This window comes from Pipra filicauda, unplaced genomic scaffold, assembly GCF_003945595.2.
Source record: "Pipra filicauda isolate LSUMZ 115617 unplaced genomic scaffold, ASM394559v2 scaffold98_size3848907_pilon, whole genome shotgun sequence".
NCBI classification, from domain to species: Eukaryota; Metazoa; Chordata; class Aves; order Passeriformes; family Pipridae; genus Pipra; species Pipra filicauda.
In genome coordinates this window covers 1,825,385-1,850,133 of record NW_024105186.1, presented here as the reverse complement: position 1 = coordinate 1,850,133, position 24,749 = coordinate 1,825,385, and the positions used below count along the sequence as shown (strand labels likewise).

Genomic DNA, 24,749 nt, shown 5'->3' with positions numbered 1-24,749 from the left:
CAAAAAAGGAAGCAAGCCCATCACAAGTGTTCATTTACGAGTTGCGCTGGCCATGGAAAATTCCTCCTGCTCCCTCCTGTGCATAAGGCCATGCAATGGGGTTATGTGATAAACCCTGCAAAGGGAAAGCAAGTAAAGCACTGGGTTTGGTGGGTCAGGAAGAAAACCCCTCATGGGATCCCAGCTCCCATCCACCTTTCTGTTTTGCTGTAGTAGTTGTTTCCAGCAGAAAGGATGTAACATAAAAGGCTGGTTAGCTGGAAAGGAAAGTTCAACAGGCAGCACCAGCCAAGCAGCTTTCCCAGGAGAGGCCCACATTACACAGGGAAGGGCACCTCCACTCACCACAGTCCAACCCTGCAAGGCTCTCTGCCTCCTGATGCTGGCACCACGTTCCAGTGGATGGCCTTAGGAAGTCCAGCAGATATTGCCCTCTAAGGTTAAGTTCTGCCTTGAAAAAGTGTATGTTTGGTCCTTTTAAAAAAGCATTTTGAGCCACACCTGTGAAGGCTGTGTTTGGCAAGATTTTTTCTTTTTTAATGACAGTTATCAGTGATGCTAGAATAACTATAGCTGTTTTCCAGGCAAGACTTAAAATCTGGATAACTGATGATATGAGAAATTGCATGAAGGACAGGAAACAAGCCAAAGCAATCATCAGCTACTCAAAAACACCTTCAGAAAAAGCAGCATCGTAAACTTTATATGTATAAAAAAGGAGGGCATTAAAAAGCAGAGAAAGAAGAAACTAGGGAAAACTCCATATGGGTTATATGGCCAAAGAAGCTGAAGCAAGTATTAAAAGAGGTGATAGTAAAACACAAACTCAGCAGAAATCCAACTGGCACATCCACACCAGCAACAAGACTTGTTAAGGATGAACACAGAAAGGCCTTGAAGACAAAAGAAAACAGCTGGGTTAGGCAACAGCAGTGGAAAAGTAAGTTGGATTTCAGCTGTACAGACAATAAACTCATCTCACATTTGTCCTACAGACATTCTCCAAAGACAGAATCAAATGGCAAAATCCACTCAGATGGCACAGATTTTGAGAGATGACTTGATAACCTCAGCATAGGTCACTCCAGAGCATCTCGAGGAACTCAAGGAGTAACTCTCCTCAAGTCTTTACACTAAAGCACAGTCACACAGCTGAAGTAAAATACTGGCTCAAGCCTGTATTTGTTTTAGATGCTGGCATCAAACTAGAATGTACTTCTCTGAAGTTTAATTTGTCACTGCTATCAGAAGCAACAAGATTGCAATAGACACGACAGGTGACTCAGGAGCATTTCTGGAGATTCAAAATTGTTGAGTCAAAGTGGCTCAAAGGTGTCCAAAACTGCAAAAGAGAGGGGGTTAATAACCACTTGTGTAAAACATCCGCAGACAAGGTGAGTAATTCCCAACTCGAGCCCTGTGCTGGAAAGGAACAGAACGAGATGTGAGTTGGTTCACATACCTTGGCAGGAACTCAAAGACAGTGGAGGTACCCAGAAGGAAAGAGCATCACAAACTGGTGAGGTGGCAGCTCCATTCATGAGCTGAAACCAATGTTTTGTCATAAAAACTACAACACTTGCATTCAAATGTTATTTCCAGCCTTATTAACAGATGGGTGTGAAAAATGGAACTCTACCAACAGTACAGGCAGGGGTTTGTGCATCTTCAAAAGAAAACTCTCAGGAAAACACAAGGCATTAAATAGGACAGCTTTACAGCCACCACCAAGATTTGTCAGACTCCAACATCTACTTATGTCCTGAGTTGCTGCCATTTTTTCTGGACAACTGGGGCATGCAACAGGAACACACCAGAATATCTGCCCTGGCAAATTTTTCATGAGCAGCTGAAGGCGCATGTTAAATGTGCCAATTGTCAGAATCCTTTCAACACACAGTTCTTCAGGAAGGGATTTAGTACTAGAAAGGACATGCAAAGAGCAGCATAAGCATAGTTTGGGACAGGGGAGCCTATTTTATTTTGCCCTAAGCAACACTTGATGGCTTGGATGGAATTCAGATTCAGAATAAAATAGGTTTGCCTTCAAAACAGATCGCATAATTGGCTTTAGGTTTTAGTGCAATTTTCTTTTTAAATGGACCAAATCTTTAAGTTGCTCATAACTCAACTGTTTGAAAACAGCAACAAACCTAACTGCCCCCAAGGAAATATATTCTTATCCCCAAACTGAGACACATAGATTGGCCAGCCAAGCTGCAATGAAGGAAACTGCTACAGCACCATCTTGACTTAAACAGCAACCAGCAGTCCCCAGACAGCCTTGAAAATTGCAAATCTAAAGGTGTGACTTCTGTTTCACAGATTTGCTTTGTACCAATCAAACCTACATAAAACCCAGTCACTAATATCCACTCAAAACTACGAAGGCAGTTTCGCAGAAAGGGACAGAAGTGATAAGGCATTAAGCTTTTATGCCTGCATTTTATATCTCACAGCAAAGCAAGGCAACCAAGTAATACTTCAACAGTTTGCTCAAATAAAGGCTTAAATCAGCAATCTGATCTACTCACCCTTTTCACCGGTATCCAGGGAAAGTTTCTTAATGTCATCAGACAACGTATCCTGCAAGTGGTCTTGTCCATGCTCTGCATCATTATCATCAAATTGCGCTTCTATAATGACATCCGGACTTTTAGCATCGCCTTTCGCTGCCTCTTGAGGAATGCAAGTCCCCAACATATCCTCAGGGACATCTGATTCATGTGTGACTTCTGTTTCTTTGTCACTACCATCTGGCTTTATTACCTGAAGGAGCAGGGGATTAAAAATACAGAGGCAAGCTAAATCACTGGACTGAAGAAAGAAAACATTATCTTTCCTTTTTCATCTGCATCCCCAAGGAGCTGACAATGAATTGTGGGTGGCTGGTGGCACACTGCAATTGCCATGTAATTAGCCACAGATATTGCACAATCAAAAGAGGTACCTCACCAGGATAAAGATGGGAACGGCATGGCTTTTGCAATACCTCAACTGTGACAATAATGTATCCAAAGCGTATCTAGAGCATAACCATACAGTTCCTGCCAAGCCTCTAATCAGCTCTGCAGAAGTTCTGAGTGAGCACAGGCAGGGAGGAGGATACACTACAATTCAATGAGTTCCTTAGACCATTGTTCACCAAGAAACACTAATCATCCTGGGACTTCCCAAAACTCAAGCAGTTCCAGTGAATTCTGGGATCGTGTCAAAGCACATCTCCAGGAAAGCTCCCCAACACACAATCAGGAACAGACTGAAAAAGCACAGACCAGAGAACACGGTGCCCTGTGACCTGCAGGGGAACTGGACTGTGGCAGCTTGGTAAGGCACCAAGCTTTACATTTATTTCAGGCCATGGTATTTTTGTTAAAGGCACTCAATTATTGTCGCTACTTATACAAATCTCCCAATTAAATTACCAAGAGGAATGAACTCAAATAAAGTACAAACTAATTAACTATTAACTAACTGATAATTCAGATAAGTAACTATGACTCTTGTTACAAATTTGGCCCCACTTTAGTGCAGCAATGGCACAAGGGAAGGAGAGACCACACATGTAATCACATCAGGCAAAATCATGAAGAGTCAATGTCCCAGTAAAGCAGACAGCAGACCTGGATGGCATCCCTCATTGCATGTGACTGCTCCATCTCAGGATATAATGACCAAAATGGTTAATACCTTGGGTATCAACCCTAGGCCTTTATTAGCATCCTTCATTCAACCAACACCGAATTGCAAAGACCCACCTGGCCGGGGAACATAGATCCAGGTTTTAGTTACAAAAATGTTTAAGTTTCACTCAAGCTGCGATACTTCAGAGCAAGATGCAAATCAGCACAGAATAAGAAATAATCTACTAAACATTAAAATCACAAAGAAACTGGATGACTCCACTCCAATGCCCTCCTGGTCACTGAGCTCCCCTCCAGCTGGTGCTGGTGTTTGCCAGGCAGGTAACTTCCCAAGGATGCTCCTCCAAGGTCCCTGCTCCTCAGCATCACTGCTCCTCAACCCAGTATATGACAGCAGCAACTCATGTCACCAGCAAGGCAATGAAAGGCCCTTTAGAAAATTCAATAAAACAAGAGAAACAACTTTCTGGTAACATACTTTATCTGATCTATATAGACGCTAGAAATAACATAAATAGTCTCAACAGGTCTTAGCTGAAGGCAACCATTCCAAGCAAGAAAAATACATTTCAAAAAGATCCACAAATTATTGTTTAGTAACTAAAAATAAAATAGATCAAATCAGACCTGTATAGGGAATACTTTCAGAGCTTTACGTATTCAGAGCTACAACCATGCTTTCAAGCCGTATCCACTCCTTTGTAAGCTTTTCACAATACAAAATAGAAATAAAATCAATTTTAAAATGGGTTTGAATTCAAGTCTTCAAAAATAAAAACTCAGATGACCGTCCTTTGAACTCTTGTTACCTTTTGTGACTCTGCTTTCCATCTTTATTTTCATTTTTTAACATGTATATAATTTGTTACCATAGCAGATTTTGACTCAAACATTAAATTGTGACAAAAAGGGGAAAGTTTGGCAGAAGGTGGGAAAATGTCCGATTATTAAAGCTGGCTGCATTTGGTACATAAAATACTGACACACAATGGTCTGGGCAAGAACAGTCTATTAGATTAGAGAGCTGACAAGGCTCCACACGCTAGTGACTCTGCCAGTGTACCTATCCAAAAAGAAAACCAGTGTCAACAGTAATGTCTGGACCCTACTATGGTCAGATGTGGATGTATTCAGCTCTTAAATTTCAATTGCACCAGATGTGTGCAAGTGTGCAACTGCAGCAGTTCATTTTCTTCAATCCCTTCAGGCTTTGCCTGTGGTTTTTTTTTCTCTCCAAGTCATTCTTTGGAGAGTGTGAGATGTGTTTCGGATGCAAAATTAATAAGCTTTCTATATATAAAGCAGAAAACAACATCAAATATATCTTAATGATAGGAAATGCTTCCCTAAAGATGTAGCACTGGAAAGGTTATGCTTGAAGAGTTTATGTGGCATTAAAGAAGGCAGCAGACACAGATTTCATTTTAAATGCTATATGCTAAAATTGCTGTGCTTCCCCCAAGCTAGAGGACACACACCGCTGTCACCAGCAGTGCGATGCTCCAGCTGTGACTACCTAAGCCACCAGCCACACATTTCCCTTAGGATTTGCAAATGGATTTTTAAGTAAAGTTTTCCAGAGTCCACAAAATCATGACCTCCATGCAGAGTAGAGCAGCAAAATGTCCAGATTCTGGCAAGCATGGGCAATAGGATTTGTTTTCTTTTTAAGGCCAAGACAGATCATTTAGGCTGACTTCATAAATAACAAAGCAGGGTATTTCACCCAAGATTTCTCATATCACACACCAAAAATTTAGGAAAGCTGTACATCACAAGACTGGAAAGCTACATAAGACTTTACAAAACTGGGAGCTCAGTGAATACAATTACTCCATTTAAGATGATCAGAGGTGCTGGCCAACATGAGCTCATCACACAGATTCCAAAGAGCAGGATCCGTCTGTCTATGAGCAGCAGCAAATCCAACCATGGCAGAATAAGCACTTCTTACATGTAGCATCTCAGAAACCAGAATCTGATGATATTGCATTCTCCTATTTCTTCTGATGCTACTGCAGCTTGTACATGATGTAATGCACACAGCTAGAATGTGTCAGTACTGACCAGAGACACAGAATAAAGCAAATACACAACTGGCTCAGTCCATCACATAGAAATATGTGCAGTAGAGAGTCCCATTCCCTGCCAATGCAGCTGACTCTGCATGGACCCAGAAAATGGGATCCCCCCTTGCTGCATATGCATGAAATGTATGGCCCCACTGACATGCAAACATCCCAGGATGCATCATTAAAGCCCCTTAAAGGACCTTGACCTCCTGACCTGGGAAGTCACATGTCAACCTTATGGTTTTATTTTTAAATGCTCTTTAATAATAATTTTAAAAAAGTTTTAATAAGCATTTTGATGAAAGTCAATTGCTTATTTGAATGTCTGATCCTTAAGATAGTGGCTGAATAAGTTTTCTTCCAACTTTAAACAAACATCTATCACTGAACAAGCATCAAGTTTCTGCCCCACAGTGACTGGCTTGGTTTGTAAAGTCATAGCTGATTGAACACAAGATCTTTAAACGAAAATCCCATTTCAACCATAAATATAATAAAAAACAGCTAGTGGGCAAGAACATCCTGGCATGGATAAGTACAATATGGACAGCAGAGCATCCAGCCCACTCTTGAAGTAGCCATCAAATGAATTGCCCTCACTCAGGAGGAACTTGTTCCAACAGAAAACTGCACTGGGAACCTGTGCATCGGGAAGCACAAGGGTTACCTCCTGAGCTGCAGGAGAAATGGCTTTCTCTGCCAAAACCAACCTTATATCTATCCTGTTAGATCCAAGCTTTTCACAGACTTTCCACCTAAGCCTCACATTCATACAAGGACAAAGGCCCAGCCTGTTTACTCTCAGATCAGGTGTGGGGGTTTTGCTGCTGCCTCCTCAGTGGCAAGAGCTAACAGCTCCGACATTAGCCTGTACTCTCAAACTGCTGAACCAGATCAGTGATTTTCAATAATCTTTGAGCTGTTGACCCTCAGGTGCTTTCCAATAAATGCACCAAGCCCCCAAAGCGTTTAAGGCTGACATTGATAGGTTTGCTTTTCTTTCTTATTCATCTCTGATCCTTACAAGCAATCCATGAATCCTCACAGACCTGAAGATGAGACATGGATGACTGCTGGACTATACACAGTTGGATGAATACACCTTGCATGGCTAAAAACTGCTAAAAACTTTCCACTTAGGGTCACTGTTTTCAATGGAACCTTGTGCAAAGCAACCTCCTTCACTGAAAGCATCTGGCAGGTAAGGAGGCAGGATCATCTTCACTACACCTGTTTTGGACACAAATTCAATAAAAATTAAATTCTTCATCTCACTCAAAATGCTGGTAATAAAAAGAGTATTTTCATAAGGATGCTGAGGAAGAACGGAAATTACATAGCACAACACCTCTTCTCTGTAAGTCAATCAAAACCCAGTAAAATGTCTCCTAATGAGTAATCTGACCCAACATGTGTAACTTGCCCAAAAGATTTTAGAAGTGACAAGCCATTAATGGTAACTCTCTTCACTGGGGGAGGCAGATGATGCACAAAGAGGCTCCTCAGGCTGCTACAAAAAGGTGCAGTTGATTCACCAGGAGTGGAAGCTGAAGACAGACTCATAGTGGGCAAGGAGCTCACATTAAACAGGGAGGACTGAATATGGGAACAGCAAGAAGGGAAACAAGGTGTTAGCCCAGGCCTACATTCTGAGGTTTCAAACCAAGGTAAAACTCCTTTCTTCAGGAAAATACTGTGGGTCAAGTTCTGCTTTAGCCATACACGAGTCATTATACTCAATACTGTGTAGGGAGACAAAGTTTAGGTCAGAGCTGTCGGTCCTCTCTGAGCAACAAGTCTCAGAAACAGGTTGAAAGCGGTTATTTCAAAGGGAAGACAGCTGAAAACAGGGGCCTTGGACCAAATTACCATCTCATCGTTAAAAGGACCGTTGCTACCACAACACTAATACAAACACCACATTTCATACCAATGCTGAGAACACCTGCATCTATTAGTCTCCCAGTTTTTGCCATATTACACAGGCTTCACTTAAAAGCTGATTCCCTAAAGTTCCCTCACGAGGGAGTAGGAATGGAGCCTGGCTAACATGAGGATGCTGTCACAGCTCATACATACATGCTAGAGCCAAGCTACCATAAATACTGTGAGGAAGAAGTTTGCTTTTCTGAAAAGAGTAACCAAACAAAGGCTGGCTCACTCTAGCTCCTCCTTGGATAAAGAAAAGATGGCACTTCCAATAGAAGAAGAAACACCTGCTTCAATCATCCTTCCTTCTCTGCATAATCCCATCCACACCAAGCAAGTCTGGCAAAGACAACAACTCAGTAAAGGGGACTAGTCTCAGTAGGAGCAGTTATGGCATTACATTTAAAATAACAATGATGTTAGACTGAAGGGTTTTGTTGTGGTTTGGGGATAGATTTTTTTTTTTTTTACAATCTGTTAATTCTAAATCACTGGAAACAATTGCTAACAGCCCACAGGATAGCCATTTTATATTAACAGCACATTATAGTTTACATTTCATGCATCACGTTGGATGCAATAACCAAACAAACATCCATATTAAAATCTCTCCCTCTTGATTAGAAAAAGGCTACTGGCTCCTCCCCAGTGGGCTCTGTTGTTCCCAGATGTCACACACAGTTTTGTCACAGCAATTGCTACAATGCCATCCTGCTTGTGGATTCCAAGGGGCTAATGAACTGAGTACACACAGGCTTCTTGGAAACAGGGACTTTTCAGTCTCTTTTCTGACTCACACCCACTGCAACAGGTGAGAAGTGAGAGAGAAACAAGTGAAATCTAAGGCCTGTGATTTGAAAACAAAATATAGAGACAGATCTACAATATGGCCACCAAACCTGTCGAACCCTCAAAGCCGTCTCACCTGCCCTCCCCAGCATCCTGCAGCCCCTCTGTTCAGACTAACCTGCAAAGTGAGTTTTTACTGAGTTAATTCAGGTAATCAGACTGAGCATCCAGGTTTAGTCCAACCTGAGCAGACACAGCAGACCACCCTACATCCAGGCTTGTCAGGTAGCTGGACAAGTAACGGAATAAACTGCAGAAAAAAAACCCACATCTTCAAATAGCCACCTTTTCCCACTACTTCAGTCTGCTTCTACCAATAAACCTCATTCCTGAGCTGTTCACTCAACTTCTCTCTGTGCTTCAGGCTGTACCTAAGCATCCCAGGTTACAGTGTGTTCCCTCCAAGTCCAGCTTAAGTCCTTCTCCTACCACCTTGCACAAATAACCAGAATAACAAGTAGAAAAGCATCAACAGGGAAAATTCTCAAGACGACCTTTCTGAATCCTAAAGCCAAAACAAGAATTGTGTCCTCTCCATGTATTTCCACTCTGTATCTGGTCTCTGACCTGTCATTTGCCTCTGAAAGCTCCCTATTCCTGTTGCCCTGGACACCCACAGTCTGCTTCCAAACATGTTTATCTACACTCCACTATCACTGACTAGGAGAGAACTGCCTCTGCCCCCTGTCTCTCCTCAAGTCTACTCCTGCCTTCATCCTCTTCCTGCCACCCCTCTGTGGTCTCCCTTGGACTCGTCTCTCCCAAGTCTGGTTCTTCAACCAACTGCCTGCAGGTCACACAGTCCTAGGATCAGGACCATATTTCCTCAGGTTCACTTCATCTGGTTCTTCTAACAGGGTAAACAGCTCCATCTGTATGCTCCTGCCTTTTGTATTCTTGAACAACTGCTGAGAAGCAGGAAAAGAAGTTGTCAGGAGCAGCTGTCCCCTGCTCAGCACAGGTTCTCCAGGTACCGTGGATCACACCACTCTGAAACTCCAAAGAAGAGCCACCCTGCAGCCTGTTGAAAAAAATATGTGAGCTCAAAGTCGATCCCTTGTCCCAGGCTGCTCAGAAAGCAGAGCTGGTAAAGGCTCATTATAGGCCCTGGGAGGTCTGTACAACCTTTCCCAAGGATTAACTGGGAATACCTCTAAGAGATATCTCTCTGGGCTTGAGGGGATTCACACTTCAGAGCAGCTCTGTTATATTTAGATGTGTTGAGGGTGATGGCGTAAAAAGAGATGTGGGGAAGGACAGTGTCCCTGATTTGCTTGCGGGGAACACTGCACCATCTCCTCTGTAGGCAAGCCAACCTGGTAAGGACTCCCAACAGCACTACAAAGAGCTGTGTATGATTATAGCCAGATCAACAAGCTTGTTCCACACTTTCCACTCCTGCTGCCACCCTGGGATTTGATTTGGTGCTAAAAAAAACAGCCTCTATTTTCAGAATACCTTCCCACACAAATTCCCCAAGGCAGAGGAGTCCCTGGAGCAGAAATGATACAGCGAACACCTCCCAGCTTCCCAACCCACACGCTGTTCTTCCTTACAGCTCTGTGTAGTCACACTTCAAGCAGGGATGAACACTTGGCCACAGCCCATCACCTGTACAGCAAATCTCTCTAGTGAGAAAAGTCTGACCCGAGGGATGCACAAAAGACTCAGTTCAGCAGCAAGCCTTTAACAACACCCAGGAATCAACCTTCTCCTGCACACTCACAAAATCTGAAGAGGCACACACAGCTTCTCCATCTCCTACCAGCAAATTCTTCTCATAAATGAGGCCCTTAGAACTGGCAGCCTCCCTGCTGGACCCCAGCAAAATGTTCCTTGTTCCTTGGGTCTCTGTATTGCCTGCTCCTCGCAAGACCTCCCACTTTGGTGCATCTCATGAGCTGTGTGTTGCACTCCAGGCCACAGCGAACTGGAAACAAGAGTGCAATGCACAGGGCCCAGCTCTGAGCTTGCCAGAACATATTGGTTTGAAACATCACAGAAAATATTCGGCTCCATATTTTCAACAGTAGCCAGGAAGAAAATGCATGGAACAATTTTGAGAACTGTTTTTCAAAAGTCATTTAAATCAAATTATGCCCCATCCACACCGGCAGCAAAACCCTCTCTACTAACTGGAATTGGTTTTCTTTTCTTTGCGTGTGTGTTCTTTTCTTTTTGGTTTAACTTTTTTTTTTTTTTTTTTTCAAACTGTCTCCCAGCCATCTTTTTCTGGTAATGTGCACAGGCACTGCAACACTACAGGACTGGGTGCCAGGACAAAACCTATGATGCACAGCCCCCAGAATAAATCACTCAAGAGGGGTGGATTAGAAGAAGAGAGCAACATAAGGTTACATCTTCAAAGGTATGATTCTCTGAAATCTCTGCATTTTCAGCAAACTACTGCAGAAAGATATCCAGTTTGTATCTGATGTAAAGAAGCAGACAGGCTTTTGGATCATTTCCAACTTCATGACAATAATACCATGAATCAATATATATTTTTAAAGATGTAATTATTACACAGTGCTTGCATGTAATCAGAAAAGAATCTACTTGTGCTGAGTGTGTATCATTTGAAAGCTGCAATGCCAAGCAAATCCACACCGCTGGCTTGCACAAACCTAAGTATTATCCATTACTGCCCTTCTTTTTTTTTTTAAACAATACAAGTATGTACGAAAAACATATTTCCTGGAAACAATGATACTCTTTGAAGACTTATTCAACATTTCACAAACCAAACAAGCCTGTACCCGCACGTGCCCATAAGAGGAAAGTGGGTCAACAATGCAAACTAATCAAAAAGCACTGGAAGGGCTATCCAAGATATTTGCATACCTTTACCTCCCAAGGGTTTGAAACTTTCTTCAGAACTGTATTAAAATTATTTCCCACATGTCTAAGAAAATCTCTTACTGGTGATCAACACTTCAACTCATCGAGGCAGGAAACAAACAAATCAACCAAGAGTTCACATGTTGGGGCTCATGTCTTAAGCCCCTCACTTGCTCTTTTTACTCCTTTTGATCGGGCTCCGAGTGCCACCTCCGAGGGGTCACAGCCCCTCCACACATGTTCTGACACACTTTCAAAGCCCAGAATGGTACACCTGGGACAAAACACACACTGTCCAGGAAGTGCATAGGGGCCAAGAAAAGCAATAGAAATTTCCACGGTTAACTTGCATTACTGGTTGCCAGTAAGCCTCTTATTATGAAAATCCATAATTGGAAACTGTCACATTACAGAACAATTTATGGAAGTTTTCAGAGTAGGTAGTTCCCAGTGGGAACTTCCTTTGACTGGTGTGTTCCGTCAGCCCAGGTCTGCTTATTTATTCACACAGTGGGAGAAGGGCATTGGGGTCCTAAACAAGTCATTACTGAAGCGTCACTGAGACTCCCACTCTAGGAGTGATTCAAATAGTTCTTAGCTCCTTAGCCTTTCCAGTCAACCATCTTCATGGCTGCATTCAGTCAACAGCTAGACTGTCCTGTCTTTATTTCTTTTTATTTTCTACAGGAACATTCTTGCACTTCTTTTGTGATCAACTGTTCCTTTGAGGATATGGAAGGCAAAACACAGCTGCTCTGGGCTGAATGTATCCCACAATGCCGGTCTCAATCCCACCAAATGAGCTTGGCAAAATTAGATCCTACTCCTATGGTCTCTACCTTGTCACACCAGGGAAACTGGTATCTACATTAATTTCTAAATCAGATTGTAATTGTATTAAAATATGGCTCCAATCAAGAACAACAGCCTCCCTCGATCCCAGTATGATATTATTAAAATTACCCGCAAAAAACCAGCCAGCACTTCCTTTGCAAATAGTCATGGTTTGGTGTGAAGGTAAAGAGATTTGATAACATCTGATGGAGACACATCCCAGAAAACTTCATAGCAACAGAACACTGGAAGTTTGCTTTAACATTACATTTTCCATGCAGGAGCCAGCAGGTACCATCTGTCAGAGTGGTTTCTCACTATGAGCAGCTTCAGCCTTGGGAAATGGGTTGTGACATCAACTGACCATTCAGTTAACTGTGTTTTGTCATGTTATGCTGAGGTCGGTTCCAGTCATGCACGCCAAGACCACTGTGAATTCAGTACCTTCCCCATCACCTCAGGGTGGGCACTGGAAAGGATTTGTGCTCAAGGGAAGCTGTGACAGAAAAGGGGCAGCCAGGGCTGAAGAGGAAAGGAACTACGGGAAGGAGATAATTCCTGCAAGCATGGTGAGTGGGGGAAAAGAAAGTCACATGATTCACTGGGGATTGAAATAGAACAGCTTCCTCTTCTGTTGAGACCTTTCTGTATCCCTTCAAGCTATTTCTGAAGAGAAGACAAGCTGTTAGGCAAACATACTCCTTTCACATTTGATATCAGCAAATTCTGACCCCGGACATGATCTCACTGCAACATACAGCACCAAGAGGCTGTGGAGGAGAAGAGGGAGATGACAGCAGCAAAATTTTGCTCCAAGATTCCTGCAAATGCACAGGCTAGGTTATCAGACTGGGAAGGTTCCCCACCTGTGACCTAAACCTGCTACAAATCCATTTATTTGGGCAAGGAATCCTTGTGTACCTAGTTAGAAAGTACACATGGGACTGACTTCACGTTAAATCGCTATTACAGCTAGGAAATCCCAAACTTCCATATCTATCTTAGACTTTCAACAAGCTCTTTACAAAGTGCATGAGGAAAGTAATCCTGTTCCAGAAAAAAAATCCTGCTCTCAGCTGCCCATGACTATTGGCAAGTCATCCAAACCACGCTGCCCAGTTTGCAGCACTTGCCACTGTGCTAAGGCAGATCTGCACACTCTGTCCTCAAGATGCTATGACTGAATTTCACACAGCTGGCAAGGCAGAGTCCAAGTGTGAAAAGAAGGCTGAAAATAGCACAGCATGCACATGGGGTAAAGCAACAAACACAAATACCTGAACAATTTTCATATATTAAGTATCAAGTATCTTGGGTCGCTCAGCTTCACAGGTATTAAAGCAAGAGTACACCAAGGAAAAATACATTAAGGCAGCTGGGGGAGGGCAGGTGTCCCAGGAGAAAGTGTGTGTGGGGGGGGTATCTCCACTCAGAAGATGGGAATGATATTTGGTTTACATGAATATGTGAGGATTAAAGTTTACAAATACTTCAAAGCATTACTTAACTCTTGAGGGCTTATCAGAGACACTAACACACCAGTTAGCTTCCCATGAACAGAGAGGGAGGCTTTCCTCTTGCCTGCCACCGACTAAGGCTTAACCACAGACCACGTTCAGGGTTTCACTACTGTAGATCTGACTGTCACAGCAGGAACTCACATAATCAAAGACCAGCATTAGTTTATTTACAGCTGCTGCTTGAAATCAAGTCAGTGTGGAAACAAATGTCCCACAGCTCCAAAACCAAAACATTTCTTTTTTCTGTTGTTGGGATTAAAAAAAAAAATCTTACTTCTACACACAAAGCTAATAGACTCATCACTAATCAAAGCCAATTATTTTTATAGACAATTATTTATAGCCAATTCCTATTTATTGATGACCTGAGACATCATTCAATTGTATGATACCTGGAAATATCATTAGAACAGTAAAATAGATGCAAAGCATGAATGACTTCACAGTTATGACCATAGTAAAGCTACCTCTTCATAAGCTTCAGGTACTTACTAATAAGAATTTTTGACAATTTAGTTATCCATGCCTTTCCAAAATTAGTTCATATATTGGACAAAACATTCAAACCCAAAATTTCCACTCGTTTAGAACGAAATTATTTGATTCAAAAATGTTTAGGTAGTTGTCTACTATAATAACAAAAAACTCTGAAGTTTTCATAAAAATTTCTTCACTGAACTCACCTCCAGCAGTAAAACTAGTTCACCAAGGTGCTTTCCAAAACTACCTTCCTGCCGTGACTTTTTCTTGATATGCAGCTTCATCAATACACACATGACAGCAACGGTACCAAAGAACTAGTCTCTTTTTAAAAGTGAGCCACAAACCTGCCACAACAGAAGATATTCTAGAAGGAAAGGCACAAGAGCACAATCACCGGTGTGTCTCCAGGGAATTGGTATTTCTATCTTTTCCTGCTGGTAGGCACAGAAATGCCCATTGAAGGCACAGGTTCTACACACCACTACCTCTGACAAAATGCATCCTTTACAGGGTTATTTGTCTTCCAGTTGTGCTCAGTTGCCACAGTCAGAACCAGGGACACACCACGCTGAGTACTGCAGCAACCCATATACAACACTGTGACTGCTCAACAGAACTCTTAGGAAGCTCCTATTAAAGACAAAGCCCATTAACAGGAGGGAATAGATGAGCACAAGAAGGTTACACACAGATTGCCTTTGAAAGGAGCACATCTTAATGGAAGTTAAAGCAAAGGGGGGGCCCAAGGTGTAGGAAAGGTGCTTTGGGAAACAGAGGAGTGATGCTGATGATTTTGCTGAGGACTTACATTGCTGCAGTGTTTTCTCTCCTTCTAGTGAAAACAATCAGTATCACCAGGTTTCCTCTTGAAATGACATCAGGGAAACGTCCGCTGGCATTTGCGTCACGAGGATCTGCTCACATTACTTAGTGACGAATCTTATTAAACAGCAAGCACCTCAAGCAAAGAGTCTATAGCTCAGTTTGTTTGCATTTACCTTCAGCAACAGGGCACGCTTCATTACATTTTGAAGCAGTGTTTATTAGAAGAGTAAAATGCATCAGCATCCACCACCAGGCTTCTCAGCTTATTTTCATGACATCAATATTCAGATTTATTTAATCCAGTGAAAATATACATTGATTAAACATGGTCTCAGAGTATCTCCTGCAGCACTGAAAAATGCAGTAAGTAGGAATGGCATATTTTTACTTCTTTCCTTCAGAAATAGATTTACCATTACCATAAAAAAGCCTCTTCCCACAGTGAGCAGTGGGAAGGACTGGCCACCACAGAGTTCCCTGCTTCCTGATACCAGGTACCCTCCAGTGTGGTTTTCCTGCCTGGCAATGAATGCTGCTCTATCAAAAGCTTTTCCACAGAATGAATCAAAAGTTATGTTCAATTGTTATAACTCAATTTAAAATGTAATGCAGGGCAAGGGACTAACACTGGGGGGTTTCTTTGTACAAGCCAAGTACTGCTAACGAGATTTCAGTGTATACTTCACCTCCCTAACCTCAACTTAGAAAGCAGTTCAGGTTTTCCTTCCCTCTCTCAAGATTCATTAAAAAGTCTTATTCGAGTTGAGATGTTGTACACAAGTTCTCTGCCAAGAACAAATTTTTACAACTTAGTTTTAGGCTCCTTTAAAAAAAATCTAGAAATTTATAATGGAAATACTGACAGTGCCCATAATCACAAGTACAGAAACATTATTGCAATAGGTAGTTTGCATCCCATCCAAAAAGAAAAGAAAAGTTGGTCTCTCAACCAAATTCCATATGTGTTCTGTAACAATGGTCAGTTATGAGATCAGTAAAAACAGGTGCAAACAAAAAATGCTGGGGATTTAAACACTGATGATGGCAGCATAAAGCCATCACCCTGGTCATTAAACTCTGACTCTGTAAGATTTTTTTTCAGAAAGTCTTGAATTACTTTATAATTCACTTCTCCTGGGCAAATTCTTTTCCTAGTGATCGTCACAGCCTAACTTGGCAAATCTTTGAATCATGCTTCCAAATCCTAATAGCTTGGCCATTCCCAGATATAAGTAGTATAGGATTTATATTCAGATTTGTCAGTTTTGTCTGCTGATTTAGTCTGATGAAGCCCACCACTACACGTGTGTGGCTCAGACAGTCACACAGGAGCCAGCTATTCCTGGCTGACAGACTAAAGCTCTGCCCTAGGACTTGCCCTGAGTTCTCCCCTCTGCCTCAGGATACATTTCGTGTGCCAGTAATGGATGGTTGCACACTGCAGCAAACTGCATCTCACAGGCTATGCAAAAGCAGTGATGAGCTACCTGTGTCACTGCCCAGAAGGGCAGAACTAGAAAGTGTGCCTCAAACAGAAAGTGTTTACCTCTATATTCCTCTTAATATTCTGAACACACTTCCAATTCTCTTAACAAACATGCAGCAAAGACTACAATGCAAAGCAGAAATACAAGAAAAATTATGCACTTGGTTATGTTAAAGAGTATAAAGTCAAGGTGCTAATGAGCCACGTGGGAAAGCAGCACAGCGTCAAGTGTTAACCCCATTCAACACTCTTACAAAATGAATCTGAGAATGGCAAAAGTCAGAAGCACAGCTCAAAAACATGTGACTGTGAACTAACCTTGACACCTGCTTGTGTCATTAATGAAATATTTAATATATGAAGAACACTGGTCTCCAAAAGTGCCTTAACCAGAGCTGAAATGTGTTAGTCATCCAACAAGAACTCTCACTCGAACACTGGAAATTACAGAACAAGGAAATCAAATCAAATCTTTACAAGGAAGCCAGTTCAAATGCTAAATCTGGACTCTGCTACCTGCAAACATTCATTACCAACAATGACAGATTGCTAGTTCTTTTAACCAGAAAGGAAAAGACTCTCTCTCTTGCAGTACATTGTGTACAATTATTGGATCTGAGACAGGCAGCTACACTGGGCTTTCAATATGCTTATTAAACAAGCCCAGGAAATTCAAAGCTGCTTCATACAGATCAGCTGAACTCAAAGCAATCTTCACTTGTTCAATCTTCCCCTCTGGGTAAAAATAAGTATGGGATGACATTTAACAATTTTCCTTCGTGGAAGAAGTGATTTGAATAATATTTACACAGTTAAACTATAATATAGTGAATGTGTTAATGATAAATTGTTTAATCAACTTGACAAAAGAAAAAAGGCAAATTGCACTCAGCAAAAAGGTAGGCTGTTGCAAAAAGTGAAGAAAGTAAATCCATATTCCTTACAATAATTTATGTATCATTTAAATAAGATGGTTCCATAACAAATTCTGCCACGTAACTTAAGAAGTCTTGAGAAGTATATTCTTGAAATTCCACAAGTGACAGCACTAAGTCTCAGCTTCACTTCATCTTAGGGAAGTTTGGAAAGCAGCCTCTGGAAACAGTACCGCTGCTCTGCAACTCACCAATGAGTTTATGTTTATCTTGTTAAGAAAGAAAAAATTAGCCCTTTCATATACACATACTTTTAAGATAACAGGATTTTCTTCAGAGCTTCAAGTTAGGCACTGAAGTACTTTGTTATGATTAGTTTTATCACATTGAATCCAAATGCTCTGGATTATTAATCAGCTTTTCTGACAGCTCTCCAATGATGAAACATGCCATACAGCTAACACTGACTCACCATTCATCTTAGCTGATAAAACAGTAAAGGAAGATGGGCAAATTCTCAGAGTCTACCCACGCAGCCCACATCTTTAGGAAACCCCTTCCACTTGCTTTCTCACCGGTGTATTTGTTGGCTTTGACATGGCAAACTTCCCACTTGCCTGCTGCCATTCTACCCATCAATGAAAGCTACCACGTGGAAGCCCATTAGTACACAAAGCATCTACATTGTCTCAAGAACTAAGGACATGTGAAAGGCAAGTTAATGCCTTCCCAAGTAAAATATTAAATCCTCCACTTCCTTGTTCCTTAAAACCTCCTTAAATTCCCTGCCTTGTTTTGAAATATCCATTGACTCTTCAACTTAATTTGCTGGTTTACCATGAACCCTGCTACACTGTGCCACAACACCATTATCAGAAAAAGAAGCCACTTCACACAGCAGTTTGTCCTCGGGCTGCTGGGCATCCAAATTGAAATCCCACTCCTCCATTTGGGACCAAAGACACCACTTCCACCTCCATAGGCTGGCTACACCGGGCACTGAGGGATGGAGGATGTGCAGAGAGAACGTAAATGAAGGACGTCCCATAGGGGTAGACATCAGCCATGTGAAGGGTTGAAGTGTGCACACACACTGCCACCTCAGTCTACCCATCCACACCCACAGATCATGGAATAAAGTACTTTGTAACTCCTAGTGCTGCAATTACACAGCACTGCGAGAAGTCAAATAATGCCAGGATGTTGCACTTTAGGCATTGGGAGTAACTGCAATTCTTGCTTAAGCAATTTTAACAAGCTAGGGAATACTTGCTCCATCCCTGCAACACTCCCCTGCACACACTGGCTTTTACAGTCCCTGATCCAAAACAAATTAAAAGGGATACAAGGTATGCAAAAATCATCCGGTGATAAGCTTGCTTACAGTGAAACAATGGAACGGAAGGATTTGTCTTGTTAAACACACAAAAGGTTATCAATATCCTACCAGTTCACACCATGTCTTCCAACTCCAGGGAGGGACCAGTTCCCACCCCGTAACAATGCACCTGTGCTGCCAGCCCTGAGCAGACACGGCCAGTCACCTCTACCAAAGACATTCTTCCTCTAAAGAGCACGTTTAAACCATCTGAGAGAGCCTTCTGCAGAACAAAGGTATCTGCAATCATAGCAAGCACATGATCAAACATGCTTCCTTCTAAAACATTAACAGGACTCCACCAAAATAAAACTAAGCAAGTTCTCAGTTTTTAACTACTAATTTTCCTTCTAATTTGACCACACTGTAAAGTTGTCTTAAAACCTCTGAGAAGTTAGTTTACTGCACTTTGCACGGTCCTAGGAGTACAATTAAAATGTTCTACCTAAGCTCTACAATATGAATGGTTTTCATAATTTCTTAATAGAATATTGCTTTATTTGCCTAACACAGTTCATAGACCCCAAAGTTATCAAACTCTTAGTCTAGTGTTATTAAAAATAAAGCCAATACTTTAAAAACTGGATTAAAACCAGTTTCACTTCTCACACCATTCAACTGTATACCTCTTATTTTATCTTCTCATCATGACTTTATGAGCTGCTCCCACCAAATTACACTTCAAATGACACTGAAGAAAGCCATGAATTTGTAATTGAAAGGTGCAACTCACACAATTAATAGCTTCAAACCTGTCAATAGTATACAACAATGAGCCAGGATCAGCAAGCCCTAAAACCACTGAGACCTGACCTAAAAGAAAAACAGAAAGCTGCTATGGGGCTTTGAATTTAGGGGTCAAGGCAAATTAATACACAAATCAGTCTTACTATAGACCCTGTTCTCACCTGTATAAATATTTCACAGCAAATCATATAAACTATATGGATACTGCAACAGAGGTACTGTGAAACGAGCATGCTACAGCCCTCCCAATACAAAAAGTAGTCTTTGTTTTCTGTAATGATAAAACACTGAACTTTTAGCAGTGTAAATTACTCCAGCATATTAGCTCGTAACCTTGCAAGCTACAGTTCATGTAACTATGCATTACCTGTGAATTTAAACCACTCTTGTCTTTTTGGAACCATCAAAAATTACCACACAAATACCAAAGTACTCTTGACCTCCACAGGGAGTGGCTCATTCCCATCTAACATGCCAACAACAGCTCAGGCTGAAGTTTCCCCATCACTGGCCTAACATGCTCATCTATCACATCAAAATTGTCACGTGCACTTGTATGATTTACTGGATCCTAAAGATCCTCAATTCTAATGAATATTACCTTTTCCAAAGCAACCCCCAAAAGTTTAAACACATCCTAAAGACTCTGAGTACTTCCCTTTTTTTCTCCCCTCATAGCCAAGTGGAAGCACATTTGTCAGGATTTCATCCTGGAGTCATCAACTGCAAAGTTTCATCGTGAGAGAAAATTCTTCAGGTAAGTCTTTCCACAGGTACAATATGATAAAATTAAACCATTTCAACACTCAGCATTCCACTGTAATTTGAGAAGAATCACTGAATAGACTTACCAAATTTTATCCATAAAACATCAACTTCAAAACAAATCTCTTAGGTCGGTTTTCTGCCTCAAACAAGTTCTACTGTCAATCTGCACTCAGTTCTCTAATCTTGTAACACAGAAAGGTTGACCAACCTCAGCTTCAAGCACGGCGTTTACTCAAGCATAAATATCACGTAATGTGTAATGCATTAAGGAATGATTTCAACCTTCTTCAGTGAAAATTTTAAAAAACCATCTCTGTCTCTTTGTATTCACTTTCATCTATCAATGACACATGAACTGGGATTCTCTGTTCTCAGCTCATTCACTTATTCTGTATTTCTTCTGCACAGTGAGAATATCAGGATGACTGCGCTGGAAAAACCTGACAGTTTCTGGGTAAAATTTTTTCCACAACAATGGATCAAAGATAATTAATGCTTAGGAGGGCATATTTTTATTGTGAAGAAAAGGTTATGTATAGCTGGTAAAGAAATAGAGCAAGCTTCCCCTGGCATATCTTGGTGGAGAGCAGAGGTTTTGCTAAGCCCACATCACTTTTCATTTGAGAGCTGAGGGGATGCAACCCAGGCAGGAAGACATTTATTCCAATGCTGTTCTGACTAACCCGAAAAACAGACTTGAAGAATTTTAAAAGGTGACAGCAACTAATAAAGAAGCACCTGTGGCAAATTTAAAATATGATGATGTTTTTCATTACTTTTTTTTAGTAACATAATCCTATCATGAGCAGTACATCCAGCTATGGATTCAGCTGGAAAAACACTTTACACTAGAAATGGTCAACAGAATTTAAACAAAGAGCTTTTCCTGGGGTTTCTTGCTAGCCAGGACATAGGAACTGTGTTACACCCTCCTCACATCTGCAAAGGGGAAAAGGTTTTCTTTAATAGGCACAAGGGCACAGAGCTGCTCATTAGAGGTAAGTATTTTCTCTCATCCCAGCCCCTCACTTCATCCAAGCAACATGGATCAACCTGTGCAACCAGCTACTTTTATGTAAGACTTTAAGGCTGAGGCACAGTGCAGGGCATGGCATTGGGGCCAGGAGGAGGGGTAGGAGGGAGCACACCCAGCCTGCTGAGCAGCAGAGGTGTTGAGGCAAGTCGATGAAGATAAAAGGACCGGATGTCAAATATCCGAAGGAAGAGTATTTGACAAACACTTAGTGCTTTCCAAAGTCATTGATCCTGAGCTGGTGAAACCACAGTGTTTAATCAGAGGGTGATGTGCCAGTGTTGGGAGCTCTATTTCCTAATACCACAAAACCCTGCACAAAGAGTTGTGTATATTTTGTTGTCTGTCATTCTGTACAACGCCCTTCCCTTGAGCACTGGTCCTCAGAATGCATTAGACATTGTTAGAGGAGATTAGTTTAACTGCAGATTATTTTTTGATTATTTTTTTTCTTTCTTTCACAAAGCACTTAACAGAAATCAGTGCTTGGGAACTGGAGCTCTGAAGCACAGTCTATCTGTTTATTTATGATCATAGCAACTAATTGCTCAAAGACAAGTCTCATGCCCCAGGACCATTCCCATGTCACTGAATCTGGCTGCTACAGTGATGTGCCACTCATGCCCAAAAAACCACTGTTGTTAACTTGCTTAAGTGGCTTTGCTGGTACAGAGGGCACACAGCTGGATAACTGACCACTGGATAATGCCGACTCCTTCAGTGACAAAGAGACAATGGCGGGAAAAATAAAAAATCAATTTTGACATATGGTAGTGGTTTTGTTAGCAAAAAGTCTGCCCAAGGTCTCAGTCAGCTCATAGGAAATTACTGTGTAGCTGGAGACACTGCCCTGACAAGGCCAGCCTTCCCCTCCCAGCTCTTCCTTTACTTGACAGCAACAGCTGCCACCACACCTATTCTTTGGGCTCCGTTATATCTGAGCACTGATAGGAGTCACCCCATGGGAAAGCAGGATGGTGGGACTGATGTCAGGTACCATGAAGAACATTTTCCTTTTTTACTTTAAAAACTTTTGAACCTTACAGAAGGGGAGCCATCCGCTTCCATGCTTTTTTTTTCCCCTATAAATGAATTTTAACAATGCATATCCTGACAGGAAATGTTACCATGAATTAGTGATAAAGCATTACATAAAAAGGTAAATTAAGTTTCCAAGGCACGAATCTGAGCTGATAAACATATTACATCCACAGTTCAACAACTGTGCAGAGAAGAAAAAGAATAAACTGTTTTAGAGAAAGCCTCAGAAATATGGGGGGGGAAACACAAAGAGTAGATAAAGTAATGCCATGCTGTCAAAACACAGCTCGGACACACAGCTATGAAATTAAACCAGATTAAACTAATGGTCATCCATTAACCTTGGGTATGTCTACATGGTACAACACAGACCAGAAGAGGAGCTCAGGCACCAGACATCTTGCCAGCACAGCACTCACTCATGGCATCAGCTCCCTTCCTCAGCTGGATAAATAAACTAGAGCCACATGAGCCATTTATCCTCACTGAGCTCCTCAGTACAGGAGGCAGCAACTCTGCTCTCAGGCTGATGACACAAGAAAGGATTGCTGGTACTTTCCCTCTGGATGCTGCTCTAATATGGAGATACTGCAAGAAATTAGCCAGGAGGTCATATGCTGCCTGTCTAACACCTGTAAGCCAATTGTACGTTTAGGGGACAGCTGTAAGAAAGGCTGAAGGGAAAGGCATTGGAAAGCCCTGCAGTTGCAGGGCTGCTCTGCCAAGGGCACGAGCCTAAAGGTCAGGGGAGGGTACTTGGTTAGAAGGAGACTCCTTTTCACATGGGCAGCAAGCTGTTCCCAAGGCAGTCAGGCTGTGCAGGCCTGTCAGACACTACTGGGCCCTGCCCAGATATGTCATGGATGAGATCCTTCAGAGAGGATGCTTGTCACTGGACCAGCTCTCATCCTCACACTGAAGGAAGAAAAGCTCCAAGTTCAAACCCAAGCCAGACCATCACAGCAGTTGTAGTTACTGCAAGGGGCTACAGTTGCAGACCTGATCTGCACAGAATAAAAAAAAAAACCTCAGGCAATCTGGCATCAAAAGAGGTCATAAAACCTGGAAGAAATTTACTTTACTGGAAAAAAATTCAAGTAGGGAATAGAAGTGAGTTATCTAGCTACTGTCCTCAAGGTTTTTACCAGACTTCCCCACACCCTGAACAGTCATTAGGTCAGGGAGAAAAAAAAGCTGCTGAGATAACCCTCTCACTTCAACACAGCTCCTTGGGACTTTCCCCAGACAGCACCAACCTCGCAAACATGATGCCATGAGGGATTTAAAGAGACCACAAGAAAAGAGATGCCAATTTCTATGGAGCTTACCATAGAATGCTCATTCCAACAAACAAGCCAAAAGCAAGGAGAAGAGAAAGATGTCCTGGCAGTCAGCTAATTAGCAAAAGCATTACAGTCAGGACTTCCAAGCACCAACAAGAACTAAGCAGGATATACAACTTTGTGTAGGATTTTTTTCAGACAGAACAGAGAACGTGTCTGGGGAATTCTTTGCCAGTCACTTTTTGCGACCAAAATACACAAGCGCTAATTAGATCATGCCAAGTCTTCATTTTCACACTTCCAAAGCTGCTCAATTAAAAGTATGTGTTTTGGCACTGCTCTCTGTTTCAAAACAATTTAGACAAAGCTAAAAACAAAGGAATGCTTCAACCCCAGGAGGTGACACAGCTGAAGATGGATGAATCAATAGCATACTGGAAACCTAAAAAACAACAGCAACACAGACCTACTTTCATGAAAGAGATATTGTCTGATATGACAGAACACAGAAAACAAAAATAAACCAATAGAAATAGTGAGAAAGTAAGGAAACTTTGCCTACTTCAGTAGTTAGCATATCAGCTCTCTGTCCTGCAGTATTTTCCTAGAGTCATTACCAACACTTTTTAAAAAGCCTCCAGGTAGTTAGGGCTGGGATAAAAACTGGAAAGTGCAGATAGAATCTGGGACCTTCAAAAACCCACACCTTATCAGTGAGCACATGCTGAGAAATGATGTCACATCCACTACTATTGCAGCGAGGAATTTGTGGGAAAAGATAATCAGGAGGAATTTTAATCTATCTTTCAGTGTTCTGAGTGGCACCTCTTAAATAAGTATCAGTTTCAATTCTTCAAGATGCTGCAGAAATAGACACTGACACAGCTACAGGTTCCAGGGCATTGATTTGTACATTAATTAAGTGAAAGATAATACCAAGTGGCAAGCAAGAAAGACTTCCCACGTTAGCAGTGCTACAAAAACTGCTATTGATGCATATAAATCACTGGCCACCTTGCATTGCATGGTAGTGCTCCAAGACCAGACTCATTCCCAGATCTTGTGATATGCACAGCAGTTAGGACATATCCTCAGAACTTTGAGGAGCAAATAACATCACAAAGCTATGACAGGAGAGAGT

At 41.7% G+C, this 24,749-nt stretch overlaps 1 protein-coding gene across 3 annotated transcripts in view; it reads right to left on the bottom strand.

Moving 5' to 3' along the window:
* DIS3L2 (DIS3 like 3'-5' exoribonuclease 2) overlaps nucleotides 1-24,749 on the bottom strand; it is a 183,835-nt gene that overhangs the window by 123,650 nt on the left and 35,436 nt on the right. For all 3 annotated transcript variants that reach the window (XM_027751111.2, XM_039377985.1, XM_027751112.2), the window contains exon 7: nucleotides 2,535-2,769. In XM_027751111.2, coding sequence (XP_027606912.1) covers nucleotides 2,535-2,769 — 235 coding nt within the window. The remainder of the gene's footprint in view (nucleotides 1-2,534; nucleotides 2,770-24,749) is intronic.